Source organism: Poromitra crassiceps (assembly GCF_964638095.1).
Source record: "Poromitra crassiceps genome assembly, chromosome: 13".
Classification (NCBI taxonomy): domain Eukaryota; kingdom Metazoa; phylum Chordata; class Actinopteri; order Beryciformes; family Melamphaidae; genus Poromitra; species Poromitra crassiceps.
The window spans coordinates 46,647,914-46,665,031 of NC_139644.1; the positions used below are offsets into that span (position 1 = coordinate 46,647,914).

The 17,118-nt window shown below is 43.0% G+C and overlaps 1 protein-coding gene across 2 annotated transcripts in view; it reads left to right on the plus strand.

The window, feature by feature from the left end:
* The window catches only part of LOC310787421 (uncharacterized protein), a 39,233-nt gene that overhangs the window by 11,150 nt on the left and 10,965 nt on the right, over positions 1-17,118 (plus strand). The window contains exons 7-9 of one of the 2 annotated variants that reach the window (XM_083648832.1): positions 1,393-2,199; positions 3,695-3,814; positions 5,304-5,414. In XM_083648832.1, coding sequence (XP_083504958.1) covers positions 1,393-2,199; positions 3,695-3,814; positions 5,304-5,414 — 1,038 coding nt within the window. The remainder of the gene's footprint in view (positions 1-1,392; positions 2,200-3,694; positions 3,815-5,303; positions 5,415-17,118) is intronic. The other variant, XM_083648833.1, reaches the window with a different exon arrangement.

Genomic DNA, 17,118 nt, shown 5'->3' on the forward strand with positions numbered 1-17,118 from the left:
TTAATGAGACTAGAAACAGAGCGCCCTCCTTTCTAGCCTACCGTGCCTCGTCCTCTTCGTCATTGCTTGTTTCTACCATACCTCGTTGGTTTTCCTTCGAAGCCTCGCATTTGGTGTATTCAAAGAATTGGTGAATGAATTCAGTGGCTTCTCTATGCATTGGATTATTGTTATCATAGTGTTATCTGCTGTCTAATCTCGAATACATTTTAGGCGAGGATAAAAATGTACATTTCTCCTTTGGTTTATCACAATTGACTCAGGCATAGTAACAGTCACAATGTTCCACACACTTGGAATGCACTAGTTGAGGTCTTCGCTGTCCATACCTGTTCATGCGTATGAATCTGGTAGTTGTGGAGCTATTCTTAATTCATTTTGGGGTTGTCTGTCTAGGCGAGAAACACTTCCAAGCCCCCCTGGGTGGAAAGTCTGGATACGATTGAATCTCCATGGATGTACGCATGCAATTCATTTTTTAAATAAACAATCTGTAGTTCAAAGATGCGCCCTCGAGCAGAATATCTGTTCACTTCCGTCTCCAAATGACGCAAAACGCGCCATTTCAAGATGGAAGTGCCTGGAAGGAAATGCAGAGCTCTCGGCACAGTAAACACGAAGAGAAGGTAAACACTGTTCATCTGCATATACTACCGACCAGTGTTTCCTCTAGGAAAAACAACGTGTCCTGCAGATTTTAATTTGCCGGACTTTGGTGAATTTTACAGGACAATGTCCTGCAATTAATTACAGGACAACGGAAACCCTGCTACCGACATTGTAATGATACAAAGAGGGTTGAAAAGCGGCAAAGGCTCCCTTATGTCCACATTTGTTTGAAATGCAAAGCTCTTATTTCCCCGTTTTCCCCATTTCCTTTCATTTCTTCTTGTCCTGTGTCTCAGCAGTTGTCTCCTCTTGTCTTATTCTTGTCCTGTGTCTCTCAGCAGCTGTCTCCTCTTGTCTTATTCTTGTCCTGTGTCTCTCAGCAGCTGTCTCCTCTTGTCTTATTCTTGTCCTGTGTCTCTCAGCAGTTGTCTCCTCTTGTCTTATTCTTGTCCTGTGTCTCTCAGCAGTTGTCTCCTCTTGTCTTATTCTTGTCCTGTGTCTCTCAGCAGTTGTCTCCTCTTGTCTTATTCTTGTCCTGTGTCTCTCAGCAGCTGTCTCCTCTTGTCTTATTCTTGTCCTGTGTCTCTCAGCAGCTGTCTCCTCTTGTCTTATTCTTGTCCTGTGACTCTCAGCAGCTGTCTCCTCTTGTCTTATTCTTGTCCTGTGACTCTCAGCAGTTGTCTCCTCTTGTCTTATTCTTGTCCTGTGTCTCTCAGCAGCTGTCTCCTCTTGTCTTATTCTTGTCCTGTGTCTCTCAGCAGCTGTCTCCTCTTGTCTTGTCAGCAGCCACATGCAGTGGAATCGACGCCCCAGGAGAGAATGACTCACCTGCCGACCAACAACAACCACACCAGCAGGACCTGAACCAAGGCGTTCTGACCTCCACCGCCAAACGCTGGCAAGCAGCCATAATGAGAAGAGGAGACACCGCCAAGAACACACAGCTGCTGTCACCACCAACAGCTGCTGCTGCAGGCAGTCAGGGACAGTTTGTAGTAGTCCAGGCTCCTACGTGGCAGGGTCAGCAGGTGCTCACCACCTCAACGGGTGCGACGCCCAACATGCAGACAGGGGATGGCCAGCAGCTGCGTTTCATCCAGCTCTACCCAACTGTAGGCCCCAAGGGCCAGGTGAGCTGGCAGACCGTCCAGCTCCAGGGCCCGGCAGGAGCGCAGACAGTCCAGCTCCAGGGCCCGGCAGGAGCGCAGACTGTCCAGCTCCAGGGCCCGGCAGGAGCGCAGACTGTCCAGCTCCAGGGCCCGGCAGGAGCGCAGACTGTCCAGCTCCAGGGCCCGGCAGGAGCGCAGACCGTCCAGCTGCAGAGCCCGACAGGAGTGCAGACCTTCCGGCTTCAGGGCCCGGCAGGAGTGCAGACCTTCCTGCTCCAGGGCCCTGCAAGAGCGCAGACCGTCCAGCTCCAGGGCCCGACAGGAGGGCAGACCGCCCGGCTCCAGGGCCCGGCAGGAGCGCAGACCACGCTGGCACCAGTGCTTTCTCTTCCCCAGCTGGGCCAGCCTCAGGGAGCCACCGCAGCTGGAGGGGTGGCTGTCAACACAGTGCAGAGTCCAGCCAACACAGTCATCAAAGAAAGTATGAATTCATTTTCCTTGCATTGCTTTTTATTGAAACTAGTTCTGATACCCATTGGAGCATGGAATCACTGTCTTGGTGGAGCATACAAAACACATACAGCAAAAAAAGCAATCGATTCCAGTCTGTCCAAACTTAATACCGATCTAATCTCAGTATGATATGCAGGGAAATATATTATAGTAGCCGATGTGTTTAGAAGAGCATTGTCACGTTGTCACAGTCTTGCTATAGTATACCAGCACTCAAAATAAATCCTTTTGGTTTTTTAATACCTTCAGTAGCAGCAGTCAGTCAATGGACGTACGTTTCGGCACAAGCCTTCCTCAGGCTGCTCAGAGGAGGCTGTTCAGAGGACTCTGAGCGGCTGTTCAGAGGACTCTGAGCAGCCGAAGATGGCGAGTTCTGCCTCCTCTGTAGGGTTATTTTGTAGGACTTGGAGTACCAGTCAAATATTTTGGCCCAGAATCCCGTTAATGAAGGCATGAGATAGTGTGCTCTCTGACACCTGGCACAGTGGTGAGACAGAAGGGTAGATCTTGTGTAATTTATGCTTGGAGTAGTGAAGACGGTGAGTGACTTTAAATTGGATCAGCTGGTGTCTGCTATTAACTGAGCAGAGTTGTACCACAGAATGTCAGATAAATCACTACCAAGTTCCCCCTACCATGCTTCTCTAATCCTCTCATTAGAGGCCCTGTTGCAGTTGTCAAACAGACATACAAATCTAGAGATAAGATGCTTGGAGTGAGGAGGGCCCAGCAATACATCAAAAAAAGCATGTTCATTTGGGAGCGCGTCAAAGGTGCAAATCTGGGATCAAACATAATTTCTGGTTTGCATAAATCGGAGCCAGTTCGTGTCGGGCAATTCAAACTTCCTCTTCAGTAGATCAAAGGATGCATAAATTACCATCTATGTATAGGTCTTTGATGGAAACTAGCCCCTTCTCACTCCAGGCATGATAGTTTCTATCTGACCACGGAGCCAAAAAAGAGTGATTGAAACAAAGTGGCGGGTGGACAGAAACATCTGTTAGACTCAAAACACTCCTAACTTGGTTTAAACATTTTCATGACAAAACTTATATTTACATTTCCTATAGTCCCAGGTTTCTCTAACTTAGCAAATAGCATGGCTGGCAAGAAAGAGTTGACAATTGAGCTGGCCTCCATTTTCAGCCTCAGAGGGGCCACGGGAAAGTTAAGTTACTGGGAGTCCCATGCTGCCAGTACATCAGAGCCGTAACATTGGCAGCCCAGTAGTAGTCCCTAAATACTGGTAAGGCCAGTCCTCCCTCAGATTTTGGTTTTTGCAAGTGCATTTTCAAAATGATGTGGTCCTTATAGTTCCAAATGTAGGACAGAAGTACAGTCCTGTTCTTTGAAAAAAGCTGATGTGAGAAAGATGGGGAAGTGTGCAGCCTGTGTACTGACTGTGTGTGTGTGTGTGTGTGTGTGTATGTGTGTGTGTGTGTGTGTGTGTGTGCGTGCAGAGGACAGTCCCGGGATGCAGTCCATGCTGTGTGGCATGAGGCTTGCCAGCATGAAGTTCATGATGAAACACCAGCAGAAGGCTCGTGAGCGGAGGCACCACAAGGAGAGAGCAATTCCCGGTGAGCTTTAGGACTGTGTGTGTGTGTGTGTGTGTGTGTGTGCACACGCGTGTGCATGCGTGCAAAGCGCAAGAGTAGCCTACATATGAATTACATCTGTGTGTAGGCTATCCCATTCAATTGCTTAGATGTAGGCTATTCTGGCGTATATGACAATATCAGCCTCAGCTCCGTTGCGGACATGGCACCCTGGTGCGCTTTGGAGACGTTTAGTAACCTTTTTACGCAGGTCATTTAGTGATATTTCTCCACGCAGCGTTCAGCTGCAATCGGCAGGGTCAAATGTAGTTACTTGGGAGCAAATAAAAATGAATAAATATAAAAAACATTCCAAAGTGGTAAGTAGGCTTAATTTAATTATTTACAAGTGCAAGGCTTCAGTCCTCGATTAATTGAACAGAGCCATTTAATGTAGTTTTTTTTTGTGATTTTCATTTGAATGCAATCTATTTTTCCTATATGAATGGTGAATCGCTGTTTCCAGAGAGCTGATTGGTCAGAATATGGGTCTTTCATGTTTTTTTTTTTAATCTTATCCTCTGAACTTAACCTGCCCAGGGGCAGGTAGCCATGCAGCATAAGTTGCCAATGTGATCTCACGGCAAACCCAGGGTTAATAAACCTGAAGTTACCTCGTTAAGCCAAAATGGTGCATTGTGGTGCAAAACACAGACATGCAGTCAATCAATCACAGTCAAAGTAAAACACGTAGCAACATAAGCTGGACACAGACAGGGGCAGTAATAAAAGCAGAGTCAATTACGGTTCAACAAAGCAGAGACAAACAATTTCAGAACAGCTTAAATTTACAGAACAGCTTCATAAGACAGACGTGTGACAGTGACGTGAGCAAGAGGACAACACTCCAGACACAAGCTCCACGTCATGCGTTCAAATCATTTCACGCACACCTACCCGTTGATTATCCCTTAAGCCCAATTTATGCTTTGTCTGTCGACACTTTTGAAACCGTCGCCGACAGAAATGAGGACTTGAGTCGACACTTTCAAGTGTCGGCGAGCAGTGTCTGCTACCTGGTGAAATGTCTAGTGTCGCTGACTACGTCACATAGTGTCACGCAAGTGTGATTGGCTATATAGACGGCACGCGATTGACTTCCTTGTTTTGGTTTTCACTGAAATGAAATGAATGAACGTGTCCCCGCTGTTTTGATCAGCATGTCCTTGATGTATGACTTCGTGAAAATCACAAAGAACACCGTGACAAACTTCCCAGAGAGAGAGGAGGTGAGTTGTGTGCTTGTGGGACATCTTGCCTCCGACGTGGGTTCCCTGACAGCATTCCCTCTCTTGGCTGTCTGCACTAGTTCTCTGCCTCCCTCTGTCTATAGCGCCACGTGACCGTTGAGCCGAGGAGAGAAGCATAAATGCAGCAATATGAGCGGCACTTTCTTTTTCGTCTGCGACCATGTGCTGAGCGACACTTTCTAATAAGTATAAATTAAGCTTGACTTATTTCCTTCCTCTAGTCATCACAGATGAAGACATCCGACAACTCCGTTTGATCGCCCCTGACGCCGTCCTTTTCACCAGCATGGAAAGCAGTGACACTGAGACAGCATCTGAGTCTGAGCGACATGGTTTGTACAAAGTCTTGACATTTTTTGAAAAAACTTAATTTTAACTGGTATGTTTTCAAGGTTAGGAATAGGCTTGAATTCAAATATACTTCTTGAAAAACGCTTGATTTTCAACATAATCTGGTGTTTTCTCTACACAACACAAGCACTCATGAAAATCTTTTTAAATTTTAATTATTAATATTTGTTTGTTTGCCTCGTGGCGTCTCATACAAGACGTAGAGCAGACCAGCCTGGAGCTAGATCGACTGGCACTGGAATGAAAAGGGGGATTATTTTTCCCTCATGAGGGTGACCATGTGCTCTCAGTTGTGTCTTGTGCTGGAAAGCGGCTGTTGCCATTGTTGGTCGTTTAGCCGTCACGTCTGTCACATGTTGTGTAGTCGGTTGTAATAACGCCAAAAACCTGACCGTTACCCCCTAAAGAGCGACGTGACTGTTGGCTAGCTTAGCTGTTAGGAAAGATGAGTATGGAAGTATATTTTCCTTCAAAAGGAGCAGTCAGTGGCTAACAAGTAGCTCACATTTGCGGCAAATATTTCATCTTAGTGGACATTCACACCGGGGCCAAATCCGCAAATAGAGCTCAACGGGCACGTGACTTTTCGTGACATTTTAAGTCCACTATGAACTTCTCCTCTGAAAAAGCATTATACATTTGTTTATTAATAATCTTCTACCCACTTTTGGGCACCTTTGCTTTCCAAGTCAGTGCAATTAACAATTAAGTTGTGTTCACTAAGACCCACAGCAACACAAATGACATTTGAGCATTTTTCAGCAGCATTAGTGAAGAAGTGATCAGTACATGTAGATGACCTAGATAGCAAACATCCTGTTCATGTCTCTGGATTCATGTTTAGCTAGCAAACATCCTGTTCATGTCTCTCTGGATTCATGTTTAACTAGCAAACATCCTGTTCATGTCTCTCTGGATTCATGTTTAACTAGCAAACATCCTGTTCATGTCTCTCTGGATTCATGTTTAACTAGCAAACATCCTGTTCATGTCTCTGGATTCATGTTTAACTAGCAAACATCCTGTTCATGTCTCTGGATTCATGTTTAACTAGCAAACATCCTGTTCATGTCGCTCTGGATTCATGTTTAACTAGCAAACATCCTGTTCATGTCACTCTGGATTCATGTTTAGCTAGCAAACATCCTGTTCATGTCACTCTGGATTCAGGTTTAGCTAGCAAACATCCTGTTCATGTCACTCTGGATTCAGGTTTAGCTAGCAAACATCCTGTTCATGTCTCTCTGGATTCAGGTTTAGCTAGCAAACATCCTGTTCATGTCACTCTGGATTCATGTTTAGCTAGCAAACATCCTGTTCATGTCTCTCTGGATTCAGGTTTAGCTAGCAAACATCCTGTTCATGTCACTCTGGATTCATGTTTAGCTAGCAAACATCCTGTTCATGTCACTCTGGATTCAGGTTTAGCTAGCAAACATCCTGTTCATGTCACTCTGGATTCATGTTTAACTAGCAAACATCCTGTTCATGTCTCTCTGGATTCATGTTTAGATAGCAAACATCCTGTTCATGTCTCTCTGGATTCATGTTTAGCTAGCAAACATCCTGTTCATGTCTCTCTGGATTCATGTTTAGCTAGCAAACATCCTGTTCATGTCTCTCTGGATTCATGTTTAACTAGCAAACATCCTGTTCATGTCTCTCTGGATTCATGTTTAACTAGCAAACATCCTGTTCATGTCACTCTGGATTCAGGTTTAGATAGCAAACATCCTGTTCATGTCACTCTGGATTCATGTTTAACTAGCAAACATCCTGTTCATGTCACTCTGGATTCAGGTTTAGCTAGCAAACATCCTGTTCATGTCACTCTGGATTCAGGTTTAGCTAGCAAACATCCTGTTCATGTCTCTCTGGATTCATGTTTAGCTAGCAAACATCCTGTTCATGTCTCTCTGGATTCATGTTTAGCTAGCAAACATCCTGTTCATGTCTCTCTGGATTCAGGTTTAGCTAGCAAACATCCTGTTCATGTCACTCTGGATTCATGTTTAACTAGCAAACATCCTGTTCATGTCTCTCTGGATTCATGTTTAGCTAGCAAACATCCTGTTCATGTCTCTCTGGATTCATGTTTAGCTAGCAAACATCCTGTTCATGTCACTCTGGATTCAGGTTTAGCTAGCAAACATCCTGTTCATGTCACTCTGGATTCATGTTTAGCTAGCAAACATCCTGTTCATGTCACTCTGGATTCATGTTTAGCTAGCAAACATCCTGTTCATGTCACTCTGGATTCATGTTTAACTAGCAAACATCCTGTTCATGTCACTGGATTCATGTTTAGCTACCAAACATCCTGTTCATGTCTCTGGATTCATGTTTAGCTAGCAAACATCCTGTTCATGTCACTCTGGATTCAGGTTTAGCTAGCAAACATCCTGTTCATGTCTCTCTGGATTCATGTTTAACTAGCAAACATCCTGTTCATGTCACTCTGGATTCATGTTTAACTAGCAAACATCCTGTTCATGTCACTCTGGATTCAGGTTTAGCTAGCAAACATCCTGTTCATGTCACTCTGGATTCATGTTTAACTAGCAAACATCCTGTTCATGTCACTCTGGATTCAGGTTTAGCTAGCAAACATCCTGTTCATGTCTCTCTGGATTCATGTTTAACTAGCAAACATCCTGTTCATGTCTCTGGATTCATGTTTAACTAGCAAACATCCTGTTCATGTCACTCTGGATTCATGTTTAACTAGCAAACATCCTGTTCATGTCTCTCTGGATTCATGTTTAGCTAGCAAACATCCTGTTCATGTCACTCTGGATTCAGGTTTAGCTAGCAAACATCCTGTTCATGTCACTCTGGATTCATGTTTAGCTAGCAAACATCCTGTTCATGTCTCTCTGGATTCATGTTTAGCTAGCAAACATCCTGTTCATGTCTCTCTGGATTCAGGTTTAGCTAGCAAACATCCTGTTCATGTCACTCTGGATTCATGTTTAACTAGCAAACATCCTGTTCATGTCTCTCTGGATTCAGGTTTAGCTAGCAAACATCCTGTTCATGTCACTCTGGATTCATGTTTAACTAGCAAACATCCTGTTCATGTCACTCTGGATTCATGTTTAACTAGCAAACATCCTGTTCATGTCACTCTGGATTCAGGTTTAGCTAGCAAACATCCTGTTCATGTCTCTCTGGATTCAGGTTTAGCTAGCAAACATCCTGTTCATGTCACTCTGGATTCAGGTTTAGCTAGCAAACATCCTGTTCATGTCACTCTGGATTCAGGTTTAGCTAGCAAACATCCTGTTCATGTCTCTCTGGATTCAGGTTTAGCTAGCAAACATCCTGTTCATGTCTCTCTGGATTCAGGTTTAGCTACCAAACATCCTGTTCATGTCACTCTGGATTCAGGTTTAGCTAGCAAACATCCTGTTCATGTCTCTCTGGATTCAGGTTTAGCTAGCAAACATCCTGTTCATGTCACTCTGGATTCAGGTTTAGCTAGCAAACATCCTGTTCATGTCACTCTGGATTCATGTTTAACTAGCAAACATCCTGTTCATGTCACTCTGGATTCAGGTTTAGCTAGCAAACATCCTGTTCATGTCTCTCTGGATTCAGGTTTAGCTAGCAAACATCCTGTTCATGTCTCTCTGGATTCAGGTTTAGCTAGCAAACATCCTGTTCATGTCACTCTGGATTCAGGTTTAGCTAGCAAACATCCTGTTCATGTGTCTCTGGATTCAGGTTTAGCTAGCAAACATCCTGTTCATGTCACTCTGGATTCAGGTTTAGCTAGCAAACATCCTGTTCATGTCACTCTGGATTCAGGTTTAGCTAGCAAACATCCTGTTCATGTCTCTCTGGATTCAGGTTTAGCTAGCAAACATCCTGTTCATGTTTCTCTGGATTCAGGTTTAGCTAGCAAACATCCTGTTCATGTCTATCTGGATTCAGGTTTAGCTAGCAAACATCCTGTTCATGTCTCTCTGGATTCAGGTTTAGCTACCAAACATCCTGTTCATGTCACTCTGGATTCAGGTTTAGCTAGCAAACATCCTGTTCATGTCTCTCTGGATTCATGTTTAACTAGCAAACATCCTGTTCATGTCCCTCTGGATTCATGTTTAACTAGCAAACATCCTGTTCATGTCACTCTGGATTCAGGTTTAGCTAGCAAACATCCTGTTCGTGTCACTCTGGATTCATGTTTAGCTAGCAAACATCCTGTTCATGTCTCTCTGGATTCAGGTTTAGCTAGCAAACATCCTGTTCATGTCACTCTGGATTCAGGTTTAGCTAGCAAACATCCTGTTCATGTCACTCTGGATTCATGTTTAGCTAGCAAACATCCTGTTCATGTCTCTCTGGATTCAGGTTTAGCTAGCAAACATCCTGTTCATGTCACTCTGGATTCATGTTTAGCTAGCAAACATCCTGTTCATGTCACTCTGGATTCAGGTTTAGCTAGCAAACATCCTGTTCATGTCACTCTGGATTCATGTTTAGCTAGCAAACATCCTGTACATGTCACTCTGGATTCATGTTTAGCTAGCAAACATCCTGTTCATGTCTCTCTGGATTCATGTTTAGCTAGCAAACATCCTGTTCATGTCTCTCTGGATTCAGGTTTAACTAGCAAACATCCTGTTCATGTCACTCTGGATTCATGTTTAGCTAGCAAACATCCTGTTCATGTCTCTCTGGATTCAGGTTTAACTAGCAAACATCCTGTTCATGTCACTCTGGATTCAGGTTTAGCTAGCAAACATCCTGTTCATGTCACTCTGGATTCAGGTTTAACTAGCAAACATCCTGTTCATGTCACTCTGGATTCAGGTTTAACTAGCAAACATCCTGTTCATGTCACTCTGGATTCAGGTTTAGCTAGCAAACATCCTGTTCATGTCACTCTGGATTCAGGTTTAGCTAGCAAACATCCTGTTTATGTCTCTCTGGATTCAGGTTTAACTAGCAAACATCCTGTTCATGTCACTCTGGATTCAGGTTTAGCTAGCAAACATCCTGTTTATGTCTCTCTGGATTCATGTTTAGCTAGCAAACATCCTGTTCATGTCACTCTGGATTCAGGTTTAGCTAGCAAACATCCTGTTCATGTCTCTGGATTCATGTTTAGCTAGCAAACATCCTGTTCATGTCTCTCTGGATTCATGTTTAGCTAGCAAACATCCTGTTCATGTCTCTCTGGATTCATGTTTAGCTAGCAAACATCCTGTTCATGTCACTCTGGATTCAGGTTTAGCTAGCAAACATCCTGTTCATGTCTCTCTGGATTCAGGTTTAGCTAGCAAACATCGTGTTCATGTCACTCTGGATTCAGGTTTAGCTAGCAAACATCCTGTTCATGTCTCTCTGGATTCAGGTTTAGCTAGCAAACATCCTGTTCATGTCTCTCTGGATTCAGGTTTAGCTAGCAAACATCCTGTTCATGTCACTCTGGATTCAGGTTTAGCTAGCAAACATCCTGTTCATGTCACTCTGGATTCAGGTTTAGCTAGCAAACATCCTGTTCATGTCTCTCTGGATTCAGGTTTAGCTAGCAAACATCCTGTTCATGTCTCTCTGGATTCAGGTTTAGCTAGCAAACATCCTGTTCATGTCACTCTGGATTCATGTTTAGCTAGCAAACATCCTGTTCATGTCTCTCTGGATTCAGGTTTAACTAGCAAACATCCTGTTCATGTCTCTCTGGATTCAGGTTTAGCTAGCAAACATCCTGTTCATGTCTCTCTGGATTCATGTTTAACTAGCAAACATCCTGTTCATGTCTCTCTGGATTCAGGTTTAACTAGCAAACATCCTGTTCATGTCACTCTGGATTCAGGTTTAGCTAGCAAACATCCTGTTCATGTCACTCTGGATTCATGTTTAGCTAGCAAACATCCTGTTCATATCACTCTGGATTCAGGTTTAGCTAGCAAACATCCTGTTCATGTCTCTCTGGATTCAGGTTTAACTAGCAAACATCCTGTTCATGTCTCTCTGGATTCAGGTTTAGCTAGCAAACATCCTGTTCATGTCTCTCTGGATTCAGGTTTAGCTAGCAAACATCCTGTTCATGTCTCTCTGGATTCATGTTTAGCTACCAAACATCCTGTTCATGTCACTCTGGATTCAGGTTTAGCTAGCAAACATCCTGTTCATGTCTCTCTGGATTCAGGTTTAGCTAGCAAACATCCTGTTCATGTCACTCTGGATTCAGGTTTAGCTAGCAAACATCCTGTTCATGTCTCTCTGGATTCAGGTTTAACTAGCAAACATCCTGTTCATGTCTCTCTGGATTCAGGTTTAGCTAGCAAACATCCTGTTCATATCACTCTGGATTCAGGTTTAGCTAGCAAACATCCTGTTCATGTCACTCTGGATTCATGTTTAGCTAGCAAACATCCTGTTCATGTCACTCTGGATTCAGGTTTAGCTAGCAAACATCCTGTTCATGTCACTCTGGATTCAGGTTTAGCTAGCAAACATCCTGTTCATGTCACTCTGGATTCAGGTTTAGCTAGCAAACATCCTGTTCATGTCACTCTGGATTCATGTTTAACTAGCAAACATCCTGTTCATGTCTCTCTGGATTCATGTTTAACTAGCAAACATCCTGTTCATGTCTCTCTGGATTCATGTTTAACTAGCAAACATCCTGTTCATATCACTCTGGATTCAGGTTTAGCTAGCAAACATCCTGTTCATGTCACTCTGGATTCATGTTTAGCTAGCAAACATCCTGTTCATGTCACTCTGGATTCAGGTTTAGCTACCAAACATCCTGTTCATATCACTCTGGATTCAGGTTTAGCTAGCAAACATCCTGTTCATGTCACTCTGGATTCAGGTTTAGCTACCAAACATCCTGTTCATGTCTCTCTGGATTCATGTTTAGCTAGCAAACATCCTGTTCATGTCACTCTGGATTCAGGTTTAGCTACCAAACATCCTGTTCATATCACTCTGGATTCAGGTTTAGCTAGCAAACATCCTGTTCATGTCACTCTGGATTCAGGTTTAGCTAGCAAACATCCTGTTCATGTCTCTCTGGATTCATGTTTAGCTAGCAAACATCCTGTTCATGTCACTCTGGATTCAGGTTTAGCTAGCAAACATCCTGTTCATGTCTCTCTGGATTCATGTTTAGCTAGCAAACATCCTGTTCATGTCACTCTGGATTCAGGTTTAGCTAGCAAACATCCTGTTCATGTCTCTCTGGATTCAGGTTTAGCTAGCAAACATCCTGTTCATGTCTCTCTGGATTCATGTTTAGCTAGCAAACATCCTGTTCATGTCTCTCTGGATTCATGTTTAGCTAGCAAACATCCTGTTCATGTCTCTCTGGATTCATGTTTAGCTAGCAAACATCCTGTTCATGTCTCTCTGGATTCAGGTTTAGCTAGCAAACATCCTGTTCATGTCACTCTGGATTCAGGTTTAGCTAGCAAACATCCTGTTCATGTCTCTCTGGATTCATGTTTAGCTAGCAAACATCCTGTTCATGTCACTCTGGATTCAGGTTTAGCTAGCAAACATCCTGTTCATGTCTCTCTGGATTCAGGTTTAGCTAGCAAACATCCTGTTCATGTCTCTCTGGATTCATGTTTAGCTAGCAAACATCCTGTTCATGTCTCTCTGGATTCATGTTTAGCTAGCAAACATCCTGTTCATGTCTCTCTGGATTCATGTTTAGCTAGCAAACATCCTGTTCATGTCTCTCTGGATTCAGGTTTAGCTAGCAAACATCCTGTTCATGTCACTCTGGATTCAGGTTTAGCTAGCAAACATCCTGTTCATGTCTCTCTGGATTCATGTTTAGCTAGCAAACATCCTGTTCATGTCACTCTGGATTCAGGTTTAGCTAGCAAACATCCTGTTCATGTCACTCTGGATTCAGGTTTAGCTAGCAAACATCCTGTTCATGTCTCTCTGGATTCATGTTTAGCTAGCAAACATCCTGTTCATGTCACTCTGGATTCAGGTTTAGCTAGCAAACATCCTGTTCATGTCTCTCTGGATTCAGGTTTAGCTAGCAAACATCCTGTTCATGTCTCTGGATTCAGGTTTAGCTAGCAAACATCCTGTTCATGTCTCTGGATTCAGGTTTAGCTAGCAAACATCCTGTTCATGTCACTCTGGATTCAGGTTTAACTAGCAAACATCCTGTTCATGTCTCTCTGGATTCATGTTTAGCTAGCAAACATCATGTTCATGTCTCTCTGGATTCATGTTTAGCTAGCAAACATCCTGTTCATGTCTCTCTGGATTCAGGTTTAGCTAGCAAACATCCTGTTCATGTCTCTCTGGATTCAGGTTTAGCTAGCAAACATCCTGTTCATGTCACTCTGGATTCATGTTTAACTAGCAAACATCCTGTTCATGTCACTCTGGATTCATGTTTAGCTAGCAAACATCCTGTTCATGTCACTCTGGATTCATGTTTAACTCGCAAACATCCTGTTCATGTCTCTCTGGATTCATGTTTAGCTAGCAAACATCCTGTTCATGTCTCTCTGGATTCAGGTTTAGCTAGCAAACATCCTGTTCATGTCACTCTGGATTCATGTTTAACTAGCAAACATCCTGTTCATGTCACTCTGGATTCATGTTTAGCTAGCAAACATCCTGTTCATGTCTCTGGATTCAGGTTTAGCTAGCAAACATCCTGTTCATGTCTCTGGATTCATGTTTAACTAGCAAACATCCTGTTCATGTCTCTCTGGATTCAGGTTTAGCTAGCAAACATCCTGTTCATGTCTCTCTGGATTCAGGTTTAGCTAGCAAACATCCTGTTCATGTCTCTCTGGATTCATGTTTAGCTACCAAACATCCTGTTCATGTCACTCTGGATTCAGGTTTAGCTAGCAAACATCCTGTTCATGTCTCTCTGGATTCAGGTTTAGCTAGCAAACATCCTGTTCATGTCACTCTGGATTCAGGTTTAGCTAGCAAACATCCTGTTCATGTCTCTCTGGATTCAGGTTTAACTAGCAAACATCCTGTTCATGTCTCTCTGGATTCAGGTTTAGCTAGCAAACATCCTGTTCATATCACTCTGGATTCAGGTTTAGCTAGCAAACATCCTGTTCATGTCACTCTGGATTCATGTTTAGCTAGCAAACATCCTGTTCATGTCACTCTGGATTCAGGTTTAGCTAGCAAACATCCTGTTCATGTCACTCTGGATTCAGGTTTAGCTAGCAAACATCCTGTTCATGTCACTCTGGATTCAGGTTTAGCTAGCAAACATCCTGTTCATGTCACTCTGGATTCATGTTTAACTAGCAAACATCCTGTTCATGTCTCTCTGGATTCATGTTTAACTAGCAAACATCCTGTTCATGTCTCTCTGGATTCATGTTTAACTAGCAAACATCCTGTTCATATCACTCTGGATTCAGGTTTAGCTAGCAAACATCCTGTTCATGTCACTCTGGATTCATGTTTAGCTAGCAAACATCCTGTTCATGTCACTCTGGATTCAGGTTTAGCTACCAAACATCCTGTTCATATCACTCTGGATTCAGGTTTAGCTAGCAAACATCCTGTTCATGTCACTCTGGATTCAGGTTTAGCTACCAAACATCCTGTTCATGTCTCTCTGGATTCATGTTTAGCTAGCAAACATCCTGTTCATGTCACTCTGGATTCAGGTTTAGCTACCAAACATCCTGTTCATATCACTCTGGATTCAGGTTTAGCTAGCAAACATCCTGTTCATGTCACTCTGGATTCAGGTTTAGCTAGCAAACATCCTGTTCATGTCTCTCTGGATTCATGTTTAGCTAGCAAACATCCTGTTCATGTCACTCTGGATTCAGGTTTAGCTAGCAAACATCCTGTTCATGTCTCTCTGGATTCATGTTTAGCTAGCAAACATCCTGTTCATGTCACTCTGGATTCAGGTTTAGCTAGCAAACATCCTGTTCATGTCTCTCTGGATTCAGGTTTAGCTAGCAAACATCCTGTTCATGTCTCTCTGGATTCATGTTTAGCTAGCAAACATCCTGTTCATGTCTCTCTGGATTCATGTTTAGCTAGCAAACATCCTGTTCATGTCTCTCTGGATTCATGTTTAGCTAGCAAACATCCTGTTCATGTCTCTCTGGATTCAGGTTTAGCTAGCAAACATCCTGTTCATGTCACTCTGGATTCAGGTTTAGCTAGCAAACATCCTGTTCATGTCTCTCTGGATTCATGTTTAGCTAGCAAACATCCTGTTCATGTCACTCTGGATTCAGGTTTAGCTAGCAAACATCCTGTTCATGTCTCTCTGGATTCAGGTTTAGCTAGCAAACATCCTGTTCATGTCTCTCTGGATTCATGTTTAGCTAGCAAACATCCTGTTCATGTCTCTCTGGATTCATGTTTAGCTAGCAAACATCCTGTTCATGTCTCTCTGGATTCATGTTTAGCTAGCAAACATCCTGTTCATGTCTCTCTGGATTCAGGTTTAGCTAGCAAACATCCTGTTCATGTCACTCTGGATTCAGGTTTAGCTAGCAAACATCCTGTTCATGTCTCTCTGGATTCATGTTTAGCTAGCAAACATCCTGTTCATGTCACTCTGGATTCAGGTTTAGCTAGCAAACATCCTGTTCATGTCACTCTGGATTCAGGTTTAGCTAGCAAACATCCTGTTCATGTCTCTCTGGATTCATGTTTAGCTAGCAAACATCCTGTTCATGTCACTCTGGATTCAGGTTTAGCTAGCAAACATCCTGTTCATGTCTCTCTGGATTCAGGTTTAGCTAGCAAACATCCTGTTCATGTCTCTGGATTCAGGTTTAGCTAGCAAACATCCTGTTCATGTCTCTGGATTCAGGTTTAGCTAGCAAACATCCTGTTCATGTCACTCTGGATTCAGGTTTAACTAGCAAACATCCTGTTCATGTCTCTCTGGATTCATGTTTAGCTAGCAAACATCATGTTCATGTCTCTCTGGATTCATGTTTAGCTAGCAAACATCCTGTTCATGTCTCTCTGGATTCAGGTTTAGCTAGCAAACATCCTGTTCATGTCTCTCTGGATTCAGGTTTAGCTAGCAAACATCCTGTTCATGTCACTCTGGATTCATGTTTAACTAGCAAACATCCTGTTCATGTCACTCTGGATTCATGTTTAGCTAGCAAACATCCTGTTCATGTCACTCTGGATTCATGTTTAACTCGCAAACATCCTGTTCATGTCTCTCTGGATTCATGTTTAGCTAGCAAACATCCTGTTCATGTCTCTCTGGATTCAGGTTTAGCTAGCAAACATCCTGTTCATGTCACTCTGGATTCATGTTTAACTAGCAAACATCCTGTTCATGTCACTCTGGATTCATGTTTAGCTAGCAAACATCCTGTTCATGTCTCTGGATTCAGGTTTAGCTAGCAAACATCCTGTTCATGTCTCTGGATTCATGTTTAACTAGCAAACATCCTGTTCATGTCACTCTGGATTCATGTTTAACTAGCAAACATCCTGTTCATGTCTCTCTGGATTCATGTTTAACTAGCAAACATCCTGTTCATGTCACTCTGGATTCATGTTTAACTAGCAAACATCCTGTTCATGTCACTCTGGATTCATGTTTAACTAGCAAACATCCTGTTCATGTCACTCTGGATTCATGTTTAACTAGCAAACATCCTGTTCATGTCTCTCTGGATTCATGTTTAACTAGCAAACATCCTGTTCATGTCACTCTGGATT